This window comes from Platichthys flesus, chromosome 17, assembly GCF_949316205.1.
Source record: "Platichthys flesus chromosome 17, fPlaFle2.1, whole genome shotgun sequence".
Lineage (NCBI taxonomy): Eukaryota > Metazoa > Chordata > Actinopteri > Pleuronectiformes > Pleuronectidae > Platichthys > Platichthys flesus.
This window is the reverse complement of record NC_084961.1, coordinates 11,826,701-11,846,307: the sequence shown is the minus strand read 5'-3', so window position 1 is coordinate 11,846,307 and position 19,607 is coordinate 11,826,701. Positions and strand designations below refer to the sequence as shown.

Genomic DNA, 19,607 nt, shown 5'->3' with positions numbered 1-19,607 from the left:
TGAGGACCATGTGATTGTAGGGACACACAGATCCACTGGTACAGAGAGGCCTGCTGATGAGCACAGAGGAATACTGTGTGATGGCTGGAAAACAATGGCAACAATTCACCAGCACAGACATAGTTATATAAGAGGAAATCAACAGTACTACTTCTACAACACTAATACAGACAGTGAACATCACATCAGAACCATTGATTATGGGTCTGTCACAGCAGGCCTCTGCTTGTCTTAAATTAGCAGCATCTGCCTTTTTTTTTCTTTCTTTTCAACCAAAACGTATTTCTGGCCTGACAGATCTCACAGGCTGTGAAATCCAGCTCCCATACATTGCAAACACATTTCAACTAGAAATATTTAATGTGCAAATGCGTTCTGATGATTTAATGCTACTTAGGAGGAAAACGACCGTCCTTTTATTTGTGAATGCGGAAATAGATGGATGCCCTCGCAGCTATCCCTGTGTACAGTGGTCATACATGATTTTTAGTTCAAATGTAGTTTAAGTAGAAACATACTGAGGTCTCTCTCTCTCTCTCTCTCTCTCTCTCTCTCTCTCTCTGTCTCTCTCCCTCTCTAACCTGGATCATGAACAAGTGGTAGAGCTTGATTTACATGTGAGATGTTAAATAAAAGCCTCTCTCACTCTTTGTTCATTTCTGTCTCACTCTATCAAAACAGCACAGTCTTTTTCTTACTCTTCCTCTCTTAAACCAGCTACTCTGTGTCTCTCTCTCAAACTGAAACAGTCTCGGGACACGGCAGCAAGCACCAGGTACATATTTAAAATTTTCTCGGGGGAAATGTTCTAATTTTAAGTTAAAAGTTATCTGTGGAGGCTTTCTCTCAAAACACATAAGTCTTTATTATGTCCCACTGTTTCGCAGACCATGTGAGTGTTTGTTCCCACTGGAAGATCAGATCGACAGAACAGATTAAAGTAACACAAACATACAATTAGGACAAAGTCGTAATGTCTTATATTTTGCAAATAAAAAATGCCGACATTTAGTTTTTAATCTTTTATGTACACACAGCATGACCTCAGTCCTACATTTGTAGTCCACAGTCTTTGAGCGCTCAGTCGCTCACGTCCATACAGCACAGCGTGTGCGAACTTTGAGAACAACTGAGAGCAAGAGTAAACACTGTTCTTTGCCTTTGAATTGTCTGCGTTTGCTTTGTATGATAAATAGCACAAAGAACACAAGATTTGCAAATGTAACACTTACAGCTATATTTTGAGACTTGCAAATTCATGCACCCATTAAAAAATACTTTATGTAAATCATGATGATTTATATAACAGATAACTCAATCACTGCTTTATTTATTTATTCATCAAGCATAAGATGTCCTGTGTTATATGTGATTCTTCTTCTCTAATTTCTCTAAACCTGATTTTTACTGTCGCAAAGGAGGTGCTGTTTTCATCCGGTTAGGTACACAAACACAACCAGACAGCAGCAGAGGTATGTGCAGTGCATCTGCGTGAACAGTGTGATGACCAACATGGACGAGATCAAGGGTGGAAATAGCGGCGCGATTCCTGATTAAATTCCCTTGAACTTTAAAACGGACAAATTCGGATTCAAGACACAGAATACCAATCAACGAATAAAACAAGCAGGAATCGAGTGATATTGATCATAGAAAAGCAAACTGGCAGTGCCACATCTGACAAGGCATTTCTGGTATGAACATATCTAAATGTACATCAGTCAACGAGTTGCGAATTATAACATATCAGATAACTGATATGTTATCTGAGGCCCATTGTATTGGTTATTATTAGTCCAGACACATGTGTCTACACTCAGGAGTTGTTTAGTAACATTATCTGTATATACAGTATAGTCACAGTTACTTTCTGTCTCAAGTGCATTTTGGGTAAATAATAGGGTTGGGGTAATGTAGGTCTCTGGTACAGTTATTCCACTTTATGCCTTTCCTCAGTCTTTTAGGACAAATGCCTAAATAACACCCTAACACCAAAACACTGTGAGTCAGTATTTGTACAGTATAGAACAGTGGCTGAGTTGTAAGTGGACCAATGATGTGTTGTAAGCATGTCCAGGCTCACAGAGAAGCTATGGCTCATCCAAGCTTATGGATGTATTTGGGTTAGATGGAGCTCTCCCACTCTTCCTTCAGAGGGGGAATGGTTTGAGTGCCAGCATCCAGTTCTTTCAAAGCACATTCATCGCTCGATTCATTTCCCCCCCTTTGCTTCTCATCCTCCTTGTGTTCTGTTTTAGTCTTTCCATCACTTTCCCCGCCCTGCTCCTCTGTAGAATTGTCCAGCAGGAGGAGGTTTGTGTCTGTGCAGCCGTGCGGGTCGTCTCGACTGTGTTTTGGGCTCAGTCTCTGGTGCTGACAGCAATCGTGTTGGAGACCCCGTCCTTGGTCCTGGCTGTTGAAGAAGCCGCGTATGATGTGTCTGGGCAGACCCAGCTGAGCCGACAGGGTGTGGACCGCCTCCTCGTCTGGGTTGAGGCCCACGTCCTGGATGAAGCTCTGCAGGATCCCCAGGGCTTCGCAGGAAAGTTTTAGCCCCTCTCCTTGAACCTCATCTCCACCTTCGACCTCATTATTATCTGCCTCTGAACAAACCCCAGCCCTACCTTGGCTCTCATTCTTCACATCGGGCCACTTCACAGACAGCTTGTCCTTTGCCTTGCCCTCTTGGCTGTCTCTTGTGATCTCATTCGTGCCTTCCTCACCCGCACTTCCATCCATTGCCTGCTCCTTCTCTTCCGTATCCCTCGACCTCCCAGAACCACCCCAGTCTCCTCCCAAACTGCCCCTCTCTCCTTGTCCTCCCTCAGCCCAGTCCTTCATGTCCCCTCTCTCGCCATTGCTGCTGCCTCTGCTCTGCAAACGCACTCTCAGGTGCCCCCAGTTGACCCCAACCTCAGACTCGGCTGGCGATGCTGTGCACGGTTGCCGTGGAGACAGGTGAGGTCCCGCCTCAGGCTGAAGGGGGTGATGTGGTTGAAAATGGTGTTGCTGTGGCAGAGGGGAGTTGTGCTGGTACTGATGAGAGAAAAGAATAATTAAATAAGAGTACAAAGGGCTTATGGAATTTAGATTTTCAACACCAACTAATTTACACTGTGTTAATGTAGATATTCACTGATTTGTTATATTTTTTTGTTCATATATAATTATCAAATAATTAAAAAATATGTTATTCAATGAAGATAGTTAGAAATATATAAAAGGATGATTAAAAAACGAGACAATTTCCTGATTCAATTTTTTTTTAAAGTTGAAATATGCTGCCTACATTTTAGATGGGAAGATCATGTCAAAGTAAACAAGAGATTTAAAACCCTTGATTCTACCATTTCTTAAGATTAATAATGATAGAGGAAGTGACTACTGAAAAAGGAAGTGTCATTTAAATTAGGTAAATGTAAGAATGATACCATCTGCTTACTTTTTGGGGTTTATTTTCACTTCTTAAATTATATTTGTTCAGTTTAGTTTCATATGTGTTTTTATTTTCATAATCAGAATTATCCCTGTCAAACCATGTCACCTTTTTCTTGATGGGGTTACATAAATTTGCAATGTCCAGATATTGGCTGGGGTGTCGAATTAGTAAAGGCACAGCATACATGGTCTAGTTTAGGAAGTAAATCAAAAGTAATGTAGACTGTATGATCTGTAACTGCCACACCCTGTGAGGTAGACCAGAGCGTAACCATCCAGAACTCACAAACCAGTACACATGTCTTCTTAAAGATGCACTGATATTCCATTCAACATAATCTTTTATTTCACATGTTAACTGTGAGTTGGTTCTTTAATCAAGCCATCAGTCTATGCTCTAGCTTACGGGTGAAAGAAAAATGACAAATTAGACTCATGCATCGTTGAATAACAGTTATCGTTTTTCTGGCATATTTGGCATTAAGCTGATTCTTTTTAGGCATTTTCTGTGTAAAATAACGTCTGGTCACTTCAAGCCTTCACGATCACGACAGCCATCCTTCAACATGTTGATTCTAAGCTAAGAGTTTTTTATCTGCTAGGTTAATAAAAACATTTTCCAATTCATGACAGCTATTTCAGTAGTAACATAAAATAAAACTTATGTGACTCTGGGGATTTATTCTCAAGAACCTCTGAGATTGAGTGATTTTAGCAGTGGTCCATGTGTAATGATTATCTTCCTTATGTCGTCTCACCAGTGTATTGTCACTGCCGAGCAACGCGAGCCTGTCAGCGCAGTGCTGCTGTGCCATTGTGCTGCTGCTCTCCTGCTCGTAGATGAAGTCTCTCTCGGTCTGGGACAGGCTGAGGAATCTGCGGATCATACACAAGTTCTCCCATAGGGTCCGGTTCTCCGGACTGGGATCCTCCTTCCAGCGCAGCAGCTCACACAGCCAGCCCTAGAGGCGGAACACACACACACACACACACACACACACACACACACACAAACATGAGCTGACCAGGTAACCTGCTGTGTTGGACTAAGCACACAGGGATGACATGTTCTGTCCTTCACCCAGAGGTCAAGACGCTTTGTCAGTACACATTTGTATTCCTGTGGTGTTCTTAAAAAGACTGTCACGTCCAGTTAGTTCCTGTAGTGCAGATCTATCTGACCTGACCTGACAACTCTCAGAGCAAGAGGAAAATCTTGAGGAAAAAAACTATTTGTTGATCAGCTATTATTTTAAAACAAAAGGCTTTGAAGTTTTTATTTCTATCTCAACAAGTTCATCTTAGATACCTAAAAAATAACCTTCTATCTTAATCTGTCATTTGGATCACAGCTGATGATAAAGCTAAGTAAAGCTAACCTCTCCATGCAGAAAACTGTGCAGTGCACTGTATGTTTCAGTTTGTATGGTGGCAGTGGTCCAGTGGTTAGCCTCACAGTAAGAAGGTTCTGGTTTCGAACCTGACAATGTTCTCCCATTAGGTTAATTGGACTGTTTAAATTGTCTGTAGGTGATAATGTTTGTTTGCTCCTTTACATCAGCCCTGCTGTGATAAGCTGGCGACCAGGGTGTACTCAAAGGATAAGCCCTAAAGATGATGGATGATGGATGGATGGATGGATAGATGGATGGATGGATGGATGGATGGATGGATGGATGGATGGATGGATGGATGGATGGATGGATGGATGGATGGATGTTTGTGTGGTACTTAGTACGTATAGGCAAAATGACACATACATAATTAAAATGTAATCATCTGGTCTCTTCTCTAGTGTGAACCTCTGGTGGAAGGTAAAAATAGCTTTGGGACAGCAAAATTGCCATGGCAACATGGCACCATGGCAATATATATGATGAGTTTTGATTCATGTCACCACAGAACGCTGATTATCTAATTGACTTTGCGAGTAATTAGAATTTAAGCAGATACAAGTAGTGATAACTATGAACCATTAAACGGCATTAATTTAAAAAACACATTTATTTAGAACTGGTCGATATTAAGAGGGGTGTCTATTTCTTCTTTTCTGTGGTTAAAGATGCTCTAATGGCAAAGCTGCAAGATCATGGAGACATTTTCATATTAGCTGGAATTGTTTCTTCATCACGACAGTGGAGACTTGTGAGCAGCAGATTGAGGAACATGGAGCCAGCGAGTTTCAGCTTCATGAACTAGAGCATGATTACGTTGGTGAGGAGGCTGATACCCTCGCATCCAATAAATTCGCACAAACACACCGGCCCAATGCGCACAAACACTCATGCAGATGCACGCACACCTGGCTGAAGCCCAACTCTAGCACACAATGCCATCCAGATGCACAGTGCAGATAGAGCAGAGTGATCCAGCATGGTTCTGCCTGCCAAACGACCGGGTAATAGAGAGAGCGAGAGAGCGAGGAACAGAGTAGATAGAGAAAGTACGTTCGAAATTGAGGCCAGTGAAAAGATAGAAAAAGAACCTCAGGGCTTTTGGACCACCTGTCTGTACTGGCATGACCGCTGAATGACCTCTAAACATCATGGTGATGAGACGAGAGAGAGAGTTTATGCTGTAAAAAAACGAAGGAAGGAAGGAAGGAAGGAAGGAAGAAAAGACAGAAGGAAAGAAAGAAAGAAAGCTGGAAACTGGAGACATGCAAAAGGGGAAGGGAAAACAAGACAGCTAAAATCCCCCCATTCCATGAAGGGAAATTATCCTCAAAACAAAAGGCAATAACAAGCTTATGGAGCTGCCATAAAAATGAGAACAATAAACACTCAAATCATGCTTGTGTGTGTGTGCACAAGTGCATTTGTGGGCCTGTGTGCTCTCGTGCGATTGCGTGGACTCACACTTGTACACTATGTCTATGTGCACAAATAAGTGGTGTGTACGTGTGTATGGCAGCTATTAAAGGGATAATTTAGGACACAATAGCAGTCTGATGCACTGATAGTGCTCTGCAGAGTACAGCTGCTGCTTGATTATCTGGGCTTCCCTCCACACACAGTAGCCCACCTTGCTTTAACTGGGGAGATGGACTAATCTGGGATGCTAAATTTGAGCAATCAAGCAGTGCAACGATTAGGAGCAATATGTGTGTGTTTAAAACTGGAAACCTTCATGCTGATGTACCTGACTCTTGGAGGCGGCCACCTTTGCAAACAGGGCCTGAGACACCTTGGCTCTCTTCATCTCGTGCTGGATCTCCTCGTAGATGTTGGAGCTGACGTTGAGAACGCAGCTCTCGGTCTTCAGCCCTCTGTCGGCTGAAACCGGGGACAGCCTCGCCTAACAAGTGACAGACAGGTACACAGAGAGACAAAGAGAGTGGGTTTAAATGCAAGTGACGTTAATCTGAGTAACCAGCATTTGTTGCAATACACTGTCAATAACACTTAAGTTTCAAATCTTGGGTGGAACAAATCCAGTAATTGTGAGATTGGGCTTTTATTGACATCTTCTTAGTTTCTCAGAGAATATTTTATGGATCTTGATGAAAAAAATATGTAATATTTAAAGAACTCATACCGGAGAGTTTGTGAAATTTGGTGCAGTTCCAAATTATTTTAATGGGACTTATATTCAGTCGAGAACGGTGGTGATTATGGGATCACTAAATGAAGGAGGAGATGATTTTTTATTTTATAATTTCCTACACCGTTCACCGTTCTTGCACAATTTCATCAAATAAATCTTTCATAGCCGAACATGCTTAAAATCACCTATGCTCCCTTTTGCCAAGGTATAATGTCGTTTTTCTTTAGTCAAACTATGTGTTGCTTGTTGATTGTATGTCTCCATCTCCCCGTGCGTCGGCTGGCTGACCTGCGTAGATCTCGGTGGCGTGTTGTTGCAGCTGGGGATGAATCCGGTCAGGCTCCTCTCTTTCTCCTCCTGGTAGACGCGCTCCCTCTCTGCCTCGGGGAGCAGCAGGAAGCTGTACATGGCTCGCAGGTTGACCACCAGAGACTGGGAGGCGTGTTTGGGGTCCTCCTCCTTACGCAGGATCTCTGACAGCAGACCCTAGTGTAAAACATCGACACTCATTGATTAGTTCAAGCACAAACCTGTACGTGGATAAATAATGCCACATACAAAATTCATACAGGCTGTATATTGGCATCAAGCAAATTATATGTTCACCTTTAATATCTCAGATAATTGATATCAGGGAACCACTTGTATTTTAGTCATTTTTCATTTATCTTTATGTGAAGTTCATAGATGTAAAGATTATTATGCACCCAAACGAATTTGGCAAACACTCCTCATATCAAGCTCGATCTCCTGCACTGAAGTGTTTCACAGCTACCGAAGATACAGAGCCAGTTCCCAGTCGGTGCTAAACACACTACTCGTCTCTAGCGTTAGCGTCACTCTGCGTGTATCGGTCTATGCAGGAAAGCCTTCAAACGTCCCATGCAGATTGCAGGGCTTCCTTCCTGAAAAGAAATCAGATTCCGTGCTGGCAATGAAATGACAAAAGCGGGAACCAGCCTCCTTAGTCAAATCGTTGAATCCACCCAACATACTCTGCCTTCCGAATAGAAGGAGGCTTTACATGAATCGCCTAATGACGAATGGTTCCCCCGCTTTAGATGGCATCTTGGCACCATGCCCAAGTTGTACGCCTGGCACCTTGGATTCGGCAACGGGGAGACATGGGGGTGGATAATAACTGATGACAGTAATAATAATAATAACAATGGGCTTAGCCAGTCCTTTGAGCTCCATTTTTGTTGGTGTGTTGGTGAATGTTCTATGATGGACACAGATAACGTTGCATTTTAGTGTTCGAGGCGATGGTGGAGGGAGATTATGGATGCGGAATGAGGGGAATGAGAGGCAGAAGAAGGGAAAGATTAGAAAAGAGATAGATTGGCAGTACGCGGTAGATTTTAAATGAATAAAAAAGGCTGCCAGAGTGAAAGGTGGCACGATGGAGGGATAGAGAGCTAGAGGAAGAGGTAGAGAGGGAGACAGAATTTCTCCAAGGGGTTGTGATTAGTTGGCCCAGCAGCTGCTTCATCGCTGGCACCAGCTTTTGTGCTGCAGAGAGCTGGCACAGACCCACATTCATACGTACACACATGTGCGTTGGGGTGGGGGTGCACTGCGGCAAAGGCCATGCCAACATGCCAACCACCGAACACACATATTCACATAGAACACACTTACGTACCACTGCAACACAAGAGAACCCCTTCCAGCAGATAATCACCAGAAAACAGGCTTTTACTGTTGCTGCAAAGCTTTTATCATTTTCAATCAGATCATAATCTCGGGCCGCCCCTCTTTTCCATACCTGGGTCCTGTTAAAAGCCACCCGGGCAAAGATGGCTTGGGAGATGCCTGCTCTCTTCAGCTCCTCCCTCACACAGTGGTAGATCTCCATCGGCACATCGCACTGGCCCCCTGAGGAGCCAGCCGGTGCCTGGTTCGGAGGCCCGGCAGCAGAGCCTCCCCCCGGGCCGCACTGCGCCTGCTGTGGAGCTTGGGACTCTGAGGCGAATACCTTGGCTCTCACCATGGGGGGGTGGTTGAGATACTGTTGCGGGGACGGCGAAAGGCCCTGGCTCGCCAGCATGCGGCTAACAGCATACTGCTGGTTGAGGAACTGGGCCATCACCAGCTGCTGGTTAACCATTTGGGGGCTGAGAGGTTGGGTCCCCAGCGCAGGAGGGCGTAGGCCGAGGGGCGGGTGAGCACACATGCCGGCTACTCCTCCTCGAGGGAAAAGAAGGGTCGGGCACTGCTCGGGACCTGTGATTGGCTGCTGGGTGAGGGTAATATGTGCAGACTGCTCAGAGAAGCTGTCAATCTCTGGTGAAGAAAAAGGGAAAGCAAAGACGTAATTATCAACACATGTAATATTAACAGTGCACCCCGAAATCCATACTACTTACTTATTCTAGGACATGGTCACGTTGAAAATGTAGCATATTAAATATTCATCCCAGGATGAATTGCTTACTGAATATGATTGATTTTATGTGTGCTGTGAGTCAAGTTGTGGGTGGCAAGACAACATAAAAAGAATCTGGGAAAAACAAAAGAAAAACAGATTTATATCTTAAGGGAGAAATTAGGCTTTTGAGAAGAACAAATGTTTTATATAATTACCTGTCGATATGAAAAGGGAGAGGGACTTTTTTTCCTAGCTAAAACCTACAATTAGTATGTTGTTTATGTGGACCTCAGACATGCTGTAAAACTAATCATGGGCGCTTGTCTTTCGCAGGCTCGATTGAAATCCCTCACCTTTGAAACCTTTGGTCTTCTTGAAGTGCTTGTACCATCGACCAAACTCGTGACACTTGGCAGCTGAGACATTTGCATAGTAAGTGCTATTTACAATAGATGATATCATACTCTGAAACAGAGGGAGGAAAGACAGTGGAAATTCATTACACTTTCTGAGCTCCTGCCTGGGTGTCTCAGCTGTTCACACATCTGATATTAATGATCTCAGATCTGTGTTATTAAAAAGACCCCCAGGTAAATAGGATAATAAAGACAGATGAGTGTGTCTGTGTGTGAGTGAGTGAGTGAGTGAGTGTGTGTGTGTGTGTGTGTGTGTGTGTGTGTCTGTATGTGTGTGTGTGTGTGAGCGCGCTTAATCAAACAAAACACAAGAGGTCATCAGAGACTATGCCTCAGTGTGTCTCATTCACATACATACTGTATATACACATGAAAACACACACACACACACACATACATACACACACAGTTTTTCCCCAAAGACCATCCTGTGCAATCTTTACATCTGATTACACCTTTCATCTTCTCATATTTATTTTAATCTGCTTCTAGCAAACAAGAGAGGGGGTAAACGGAGAGATGGGGGAGAGACAGAGAGAGAGATAGAGAGACTGAGAAAGAGAGAGAGAGAGAGAGAGAGAGAGAGAGAGAGGGAGAGAGAGAGAAAGAGAAATAGAGAGGGAGAGATGGGGGAGGGCAGATTGATTGGTATCTGATCTTAACGCTGTAAAGGAAAGGAAAGAATCCGAAAAAGAGGGCGAGAGAGATAGAGATAGAGCAATTCCTCTTATTAAACTGTAGATGTCCTAAGCACCCTCAGGCAAGATAACAGATAGATCGAGTTGATACTTATGATTATTCATAAAGAGGCCTTCCCCAAATACTGCAAGATTTATGTAAAATTATTTCTGCAGTTGTGTCTGTATTTGCTTAATTAAACGCACAGGAGCTGAAGGAGATCTCACAGACACATTTTGATGTTATTGCTGAATGTAACGGGTACAGCATGAAAAAAACAAATCCGCATACAAAAAAAGAGTGAGGGTGATGTGCAGAGAGTGAGACGGCGGCTGAGGCTGGCAGACGGATGGGGGGGCGACAGGCAGACAGGTCGGCCGTCGGCGGAATCAAGATAGGCAGCAGCCGAGGCAGCAGCCGAGGCAGCGTGGCTTTTTAAGAGATAACCATCTCTTGTTATCTGCCTCCCGCTCCTGCGCTCTGCCCCTGCACCTTATCTACCTCCGCATCTGGACTTCCTGTCTAACTATTGGACCACACGCTCACTCTGGGTTATGCATCGAAGAAGGCACAAACACACACAAGCATACATACACACACACACACACACACACACACACACACACACACTTGCAGGACATGGAAGGGCAAAGACATTTCACACGCCATCGAACGTCAGTGCTATTTCTCCTATTGTCTTTTCTTGTGTCCTGCGTGTGTGTATCGTACCTGGGACAGTGGACACTCCTTAGCCAGGGAGCTCTGGTTCATGTCCTTGAGGAGCTCCTTCAGAGCGTTTCTCACTGTCGAGTGACTCCACTGCTCGGCTGGCAAGTCTTCCAGTTTGGGGCAGCTAGAGAAAGAGCAAAGTAGGAAGGCTTGAAATGCTTCATTCCAGTAATTACCTCTGTTTAGGGGGTTGTTTGTGTCTGTTTGATTGTTATTCAGCAGGATTATACAAAAACTAAAGAGCTAATATCCATGAAACGTTGTGGAGGGGTGCGGGGGGGGGGGGGGTGAGATCTCATGTACCAAAATATTTAAGTATTTAAGTTTGTGCAATTTGTTGCAGATCCAAATAAAAATCCAGATATGGTGAATTTAAAGATGGTTTTAAAAGAGGGCTGTTTGGCAATGAACTGTAAAGTTAGAAACAAGTTGCCCATTGCAGAGCCCCCTCCTCTTCCTCCTCCACTCCCGATAATCACACTCAGACTTTCATTCGCACCCACAGTTGCACTCGCTCATGTGTTAAAGAAACACATACACACACACACACACTTTAATAAGGGTGTGAAAGTCTAGGCTGTGGAAGGAAGACTTTAAGGAAACTCATGTGATTACAGGGAAATCGTACACAGCCCGCATGTTCTTATTACTCTTAAGCAAAACAAGGTTTTTTAACCTGTCACAGTAGGAAAGGTGCTTGAGTGAATTGTGAAATGAGTGAAAGCTTATTTCCAGTCCTGTTCCTGGTATTATGTGTGATGGTTCACTGTCATTCTGTCATGGTTTCACCCACCGGGACTAAAGACTGTGTCATACTTTCCAAGCTCCTTTGCAAGGCCCTAGCACAGCTACAGGTTAAAATGCACTTTGGTTATTTTACTCATATTAGGTTGTTGAGGTGTTTCTCAGAAGCTTTGAGAGGCTGGGAAAATACTGTAGTGAATAAAGTGTGGCTGAAACCTATTTTGTAGTTGAAAAGTAACTTTTTGCAGACCTGTCTAAGACTTTTATGACCTGAGCTGTTTGTGACCTGAAACTATACGACCTGTTTGATACCTACCTTTATGACCTTTTTATTAATTATTGACTGTCCAATAACCTAATTTCCATCTGCCTTATCTTCAAGAGGAAACGATTGCAAATCAGTTTCCTATGTCTTAAATACTGTCTCAAACTGCGCCTACAGAACCAGTCGGAACTGGCTCAGACAAACAGCCTTGGTTCTCCTATATAAGATCCTTGCATTTGACTGCTCTCTATCACCACTCTGAGATCCCTGTCACTCGCTGTGTGGATCCTTTCTGCAGAGAGACCCTATTAAAATACACAAATGCGAATTTGGTGTTCCAGCCTCTTGTATTTTCAGATTTCCATCACAATACCAAACAAATCAATAAGAGTCCCTCAGCCCAAGCACAGCCACACTCAGTCTCACAACCACGGGTAGACTCCACACAGAGAGAAGAAGAAGAGCCTTAGATGCATACGGCCGGGTGTCACGTCTGCTCTCTACCTGTGCAGCTGTATTTTCAGGGTGATGACATGGTGAACGTCCTGCAGCATGTCCGCCACTGTGGCGTCCGGAGCATCTGTTACACAGGACAGAGGCACCGGGTTCCACCTGCCAACCTGGATCAGACCTGAACACACACACACACAAGTTTTAACTGTGAGAACTTAAAGACAATCTCTCGTGTTTCCCTGCCTTCGTTTTGCATGTGTGTGTGTCTGTGTGTGTGTGTACCTTTAGCCTGCGCGGCAGAGCTGTGAGAGTAGCCCAGTGTCAGCAGGGCCATCTCTATCAGCTGGTTAAACAGCAGATCTCTCTTGACCAACACAAACTCGGAGTGTTCTTCTCTCCTCTCTCCGTCCACTTGGCTCTCTCTGTGCTCCACCACGCAGAACACCGGCAGCACACTCCCTGGGGGGGGGGAGACAACTGATTTCAGACTGCAGGACATTTGAGAATGAAAAATCACAACATTCAGTATCAAGGTGGCAAGTGGTGGTGTGACATCCTCAGTGCAGGAGTCTCTATTCCCTGCAAAAAAAAGACTATCTGTAAAAACGTATTTAAGACCCCTTTCCCCATGTCAGCCCATGTACCTCTGCTGTGCCAGTTTTTTCCCTGTGGCCTCCCTGCGGTGGGGTTCTGAGCCAGACAGGGGTTTTGGGCCTCAGGACTCCCCTGCCGGCTCCTCTCCTGGGCCGAGGGTCCCGCTCCGTTTTGTTCCAGCCGAGCCAGCTTGGCGGGAGGGGGCCTGGTGTCTACAATGGGATCACTGCCCTCGGATTGCTTGGCTCCATTACACAGGGTGTCCATCTGTGGTATCACACTAATACAGAGACACAGACACATAAAAATCCAGAGACTGTGCCAAGTTGCTTCATAGAATAACAATCTATATTATCTCGGCCGTAAATCTGCAAACTGGTCAGTGGTTTTATGGTGCACCCATTGGTGTTTTTGAACTGTTATGCTCCAGTATTTTTTTTATGTGACTTTTGCAAAGACAGTAACATTAAAATGTGTTCATCGTGCAAGACAGAATATGTTAAATACATCCGTCATTTCCAGCCTGTAGACAAATTAAGTAATAGCATACAAAGTAGACAAAGAATTACAAAAGTGTTCACGAGACCTGTCTGTTTCAAACAAGGGGATGCGATTTTTGACGCGCACGTACACAAACACACACTCGGATCAGAAGGATATCCGGATCAGTGTGAGGTGGTGACCTTCACACAGATGCAGCGATCAGGACGACCCTCTAAATCCAGTTAAACTGCGGGGAATGGCACATAGCGCAGTTTCTCCTCCTCATAATAAACCCGCTGTCATCTCCAGACGCGCTGCTGAAAGTGACAGGGATTCAGTTCATCCTCAGCGGCGCTGATCGTCCCACGTCCGGCTCTGCCGAAGTTTGATCGAGGCGAAACCACGAACCTGTTTCAGCCACAGACCCGGCGGCTCGCGTCCCCCGACCTGCCATCACGCATCAGCAGCCCATTCCCGCAGACATCCGCCGGATCCATATGGCACACACGCGCTCGCTCCCATTGATCCCCCGCTCCTCTCGACCGTGTACGCTCCCGTGCCTCCTCCTCACGGCGCCGATCGTCTGTTTACTGTCCAAGTAGTTTTGCGTCTATTCCTCCTTGTTGCACCGTTCACCGGCCACGCTTTGTATCATCTTCCGCCGGCAACGATGCATTTACTGGCCTCAGTGCAAGTTCAGATCGAGCACCGGGGCAGGCTGCAGCTGCTGCCGTGGATCAAGCCCCGGCACGGGGAGAACAATGCACGGCTCTGAGCTCCAGGATCACACTATTCTCTGCGTGTCATGTACGAGGCTGCAGCTCTGACGCCGGGGCAGCGGCTGTTGTTGGTTACACTTCAAAGCCCTGTGCGCACGCGGAGAAAGAGAGAGAGAGGGGGGGGGAGAGAGAGAGAGAGAGAGAGAGCTAGACCCCCCCATCACACACACACACACACACAAACACACACTCATAAATAGGCTACACGGACCCAGCTGCATTAGCATATGGTGTAATAATGAATTCACTAGCGCGCTCCGTAAATGTATTAAATGTGACAATTGCGCATAAATCTATTTATTATTTTCCGCCGCATGCTGTGCACGCACTTATTATTGTCTTTAGGGTATCGCGGAGCTCTCCATGGTAACAAAGTGGAGCAGGACAGAGAGGTGGAAGCTGCGGACTGATATTAACTTTTGATCGCTGATGTGTTATTGTCACAAGAGCGTGGCTCATGTTTAATGCGTAGATAATCACATTTTCACCCCATTCAGCCAATAATGTGTTCTGTATCTCATTACAACATTATATAGAAGCTGAGAGTAAATTATTCATATCAATACTATAGCAGACTTCTATAATAATACTATAAAAGCCTAGACTATAACTGTGGGTAATAGTATAGTGCAGTATAGTATAGTATAGTGTTCCACTATAATGCCTAGTATATAGACATAGTATAGAAGGCTAGTATATAGTATATTGTTCTCACCACGCTGTTCTACTATAATGATCTCATATAGATATAGTAGCCTACAGCAGGCTAGTATATAGCATAGTATAGTAACTCTATGCAGTCCTGCTGTAATGGCTATATAATTATAAACATAGTATAGTATAGTTTTGTTTTTAAATTACTTTAGTATTTTTACATACAGTATACAACACTGTTTTACCGTATTGCCTAAAATACCATAAACATACCAAACTATAATATACGTAGCAGTGTACAGTGTAGTAGAGTATAGTTCAGTGCTCTACATTAAATAATGTAGTACTTTACCATAGTATAGTAAAATATAGTATAGTATAGTATAGTATAGTATAGTATAGTATAGTATAGTATAGTATAGTATAGTATAGTATACCACCTGGTCTACTGTAATGCCTGGAATACTATAAATATACTACACTGTAGTATAACATGGAGTATAGTATGGTGTAGTATAGTGCTGCACTACTGTAATCCTTACACTTTACAATACTATACTGAACTATGTAAAAGTACAAGTGTACTAAAGGAATTATTGTAGAACAGATTCTATTTCTATAGCTATGATATAGGTATAACTGCATGGTAAACGAGACTATACTAACATACCCAGTAAAACCCATTATAAAATACCCCAAAATCACACAGTCATGAAAGGAAATCAAATCCATCACCGTACCTCAAAGTTTTGCCGCAGCCGAATCAGTTCTGACCGACAACAGCTCGTCCTCTTCGCTGAGATCTCAAGTTACAGCCAACTATCAGCAGACCACCCCCATCCAGTCCACCGCAGACAAGACGCACTTCACCTCCAGTGCTGTGATCCCCAAATGGTGAAGGTGCCCCCGACACACACGCACACACACTCACAGCAGGTGCGTGAGTGTGTGCGTTGTGTGACTGTGAGAGAAAGAGACAGCAAGAGTCAGAGATCCTTCACGCGGGCAGATAAGACTCAAGGGCTTGTCTCATGAAATGTTCCACCGGTGTGGGAACAGGTCTTTTCTGCAGCCACGTCGCCGGGTCGATGCTGTGCAGTGGGAGCGTGTGTGTGGGGAGGGAGAGCATGCTCTACTACTTTTGACTAATTAAACAAAGTGAATTAGCTATCTCCCCAGCCAGAGCGAGTCATGGCTGGTTACACATCATTCATGGTGACTAATCCAAAGAGAGAGATGTCACTCAGCTGGGTGCAAGGGTCTGTGTGCACGTGTGTGTGTGTGTGTGTGTGTGTGTGTGTGTGTGTGTGTGTGTGTGTGTGTTTACATCCTCCTCCCATAAGTTCACTATTTTGTTTATGGGTGTGTGTATTTTAATCATGTCTCCTATGATTTTGTGTGAGCGCCTTCAAGTGTTTATATCCTCACATTTCCCTCTCTGCCTCCCTGTAACCCTCTGCTCTTCTGTTTAGTCAGTGGCTTGATACGTCGTCAATGAGGCTGGCATGCCAAATGATAATTAAGACCATTACACGCTCACAGAGCATGCTACCAGTGCAGCACACGGCTCCCTCAATCGCAGCCTTATCTCAGGGGACGCCCTACGACTCACATAGTCGTGTATCTCTCCAAATTAGGTTAGATTTTCCTTCTACCTCATTCGCCATGGATGTGATGTGGTTATTATAAACTCATGACATGGTTAGTGAGTCTGCTGCTGTCAGAGGGGGAGAGGCACCGTATTGGCACATTAAAGGGGAGCGGATTGCCAACACTCTGGGCCTCACATCTCTGTTTCTCTCGCTCATGGAACTTTTCGATTCTGAAGTACCTTTGCAAATACACACACACACACACACACACACACACACACACACACACACACACACACACACACACACACACACACACATACTTGACACTTACAAAAGCCTGCAGGTGTTTGTGTTCATTACACCACATCACCTCGAATGATCGGTCATCTCAAAATGTACACTTTCATCTCTTTTGCCAGTTGTGGAAAAAGTACATTTATACATAGTACCATTTGCTGCATTGACAAATACTGCACTGAAGTACCGTTTTGCAAGTTTTACTCTAGCCGGGGAATCTTAGTGTAATGCTACCTCATATTGTACATCTACTGCTCCACATTGCCAGAAATATTTCTCCTTTTGTCCCACTACATTTATCTGGTAGATGAACTTATTAGTGAAGTAGATCTAGCTGCAACTCTAACCAAGCAGTATGCCCCTTGCATCTTCATGCATAATTATAAACAATCTGCCATGAGATGATATACTTCACCAGTTTCACAGATAATTCTGTATAAAATACTAATCAAGAAAAAAAAAACTCGCCCTCAGGTTAAGCTGGCGAATTCTGACAGAAGAAGTTAAAGTTGCAAAGCAGAGGACCTCAAGATTTCAGATAAGATTGTGAGCTCAAGTGACGGCCCCTCCCTACCCACTTGATTTAAAAACGGATGGGTTTTGTTTGGTGGGGAGATACGGATGACCAGATGGAATAAGAGACAAATGATAGTGGGTGGAATTGGGTTAGTAGAGGGCAAATGGGCCTGATATGTCATGTGACATTTCTATATCCTCTTCTCATAGAAGGGCTTGTGTGTGTGGCTTGTGTGTGATTGTGACTGTGACTGTGTACATACTGGTGCACATATATATATAATAGCCTGTATATATATATATACAGGCTATTTTATATATATATATATATATATAGGCTATTAGGTTTGTCAAAGTGTGTATATAAAATGAAGTTATGCCGTATCTTTTAACAGCCATGCCCATTTCCTGTATAGTACCAGAGGGCATCATAAAAACCATTAAGCTAAAATGTCAGCACAGTGTAGCCTCTGCAACCCAGCGGGGGAGTTTGAAAGCATAAATGCAGGACTGTATACTGCTATACATACACGAGGCCAGATCTGTCTGGAGGTTAACAAGGAGTCTGTATAATGAAACCAAAGCAGACAGATGAATTCAAATTACTGCAGAAAGGCTCATCAATCAGCCAAAACCCTAATGCACATTTACTGTAGGCAAAGCAAGCATTTTTGCAGATATGTAGTTCAGCACTTTTATTAAATTAAAATCGAAAACAGGTATGTAATGTGCTGATGAATTTATGTATTTGTAAGTAAAAGCCTTAAGCCCCTTTGTGCAGGATTAAATAATTTACAACTCTGGCGACCTCTTGTGGTGGTTGTATTCATAAAGACGTCAGATCCAGAGAATAAATGGCAGGAAGCAAAACAAACAGCAGACTGCACCAAACTGCCAAGTCTCAATCTAGGAAAATAAAAACACATTCATCGTGCAGTTTCTTAACTGGTTACATGTGAGTGTAATAACATTAATAAAATTCATATTCGTTATAGTTTTCAAGGAAGTGGTTTAATTTGCTATTTGAATGTGTTTTGTATAAGGTTGAGCTCCCATTTTGAATGTGTAGCTTTTCATATCTCGGTTTTTATTTTATTGGTGATTTTAATCAGTTGTCTTAGAAAAGATCTGTATCATTCAAATGTAATTTATGATCAAATTCCGGTGGGATAGCTGACTTCTGCACAAACTGACTCTCACCTGAATTGCTGACTTGAATTTGTGTGAAGTCGTTCGAAATTTAAAAAGTGCAGTAATTGCAGTTACAGCAAATATGGAGTCAAATAAGCGTCATTCATATTCTAAAATTGTGAAATGATGTTCACAAATATTTGCAACTTCCACTGGTAATTCACTAAATGTCTACATCTAAAAAAAATTAATTCATGAATCTTAACCTGAGAATTCCCAAATTCTCACAAATTTTCTCACAAAGTTTACGATGTCTAATAAAGATTTACAGTTATATTAATATTTTGTGCATGTGCCAAAGAATTTTGTGCACACAGATGAAATTTGTATATCACTGTATAATTCACTACGTGCAGGAATATTTTTAACAGTTTTACAAAGTCTTTAAACACAGACACACATTCCTTATCGGTGCATGTGTAACTGAAATTACAAGCTACAAGTTACAAGCTCATATTTTGACCCTGTTTTCATGCCTGAGCTGAGCAAGTCAGCACATCGCCCGCATTGATGATCCCATCAGTCACACTAACATGTCACTCACTATAAACAACAGTTCACAGTCTGTTTCAAGGATCCCTCTTTCTCCGCCTTGCTACCCATCACCTACTTCTGCTCTCTGTGGAATAATTTATCTCAAACATTGTAGATATAGAGTAAGGGGGAAATGACAAGGGGTTTTCCAGGTAAGATCTCAGAGACATCAAGCTGTTGCTTTTCAGTCGGTCTCATAAATAAGTGATTGATTAGAGGTACAAACCCAGAGCAATAATGAGTCAACCGTCACTGCACTGTGAAGCTAAATATGTCACATGTAAACACACACGGAGAATCTATGTGTGTGCTGTGGTGATCAGT

The 19,607-nt window shown here is 43.5% G+C and overlaps 1 protein-coding gene across 1 annotated transcript; it reads right to left on the bottom strand.

Moving 5' to 3' along the window:
* Positions 1-826: 826 nt before the first annotated feature.
* satb1a (SATB homeobox 1a) lies at positions 827-14,545 on the bottom strand. Its single transcript, XM_062410656.1, has 11 exons — positions 14,126-14,545; positions 13,285-13,514; positions 12,923-13,099; positions 12,692-12,818; positions 11,179-11,302; positions 9,709-9,820; positions 8,753-9,270; positions 7,273-7,470; positions 6,580-6,735; positions 4,197-4,400; positions 827-3,036 (listed from the first exon to the last, which is right to left on the bottom strand). Exons 2-11 carry the CDS (start codon positions 13,499-13,501, stop codon positions 2,125-2,127), a joined length of 2,745 nt encoding a protein of 914 aa, XP_062266640.1. The 5' UTR covers positions 13,502-13,514; positions 14,126-14,545; the 3' UTR covers positions 827-2,124.
* Positions 14,546-19,607: the final 5,062 nt, after the last annotated feature.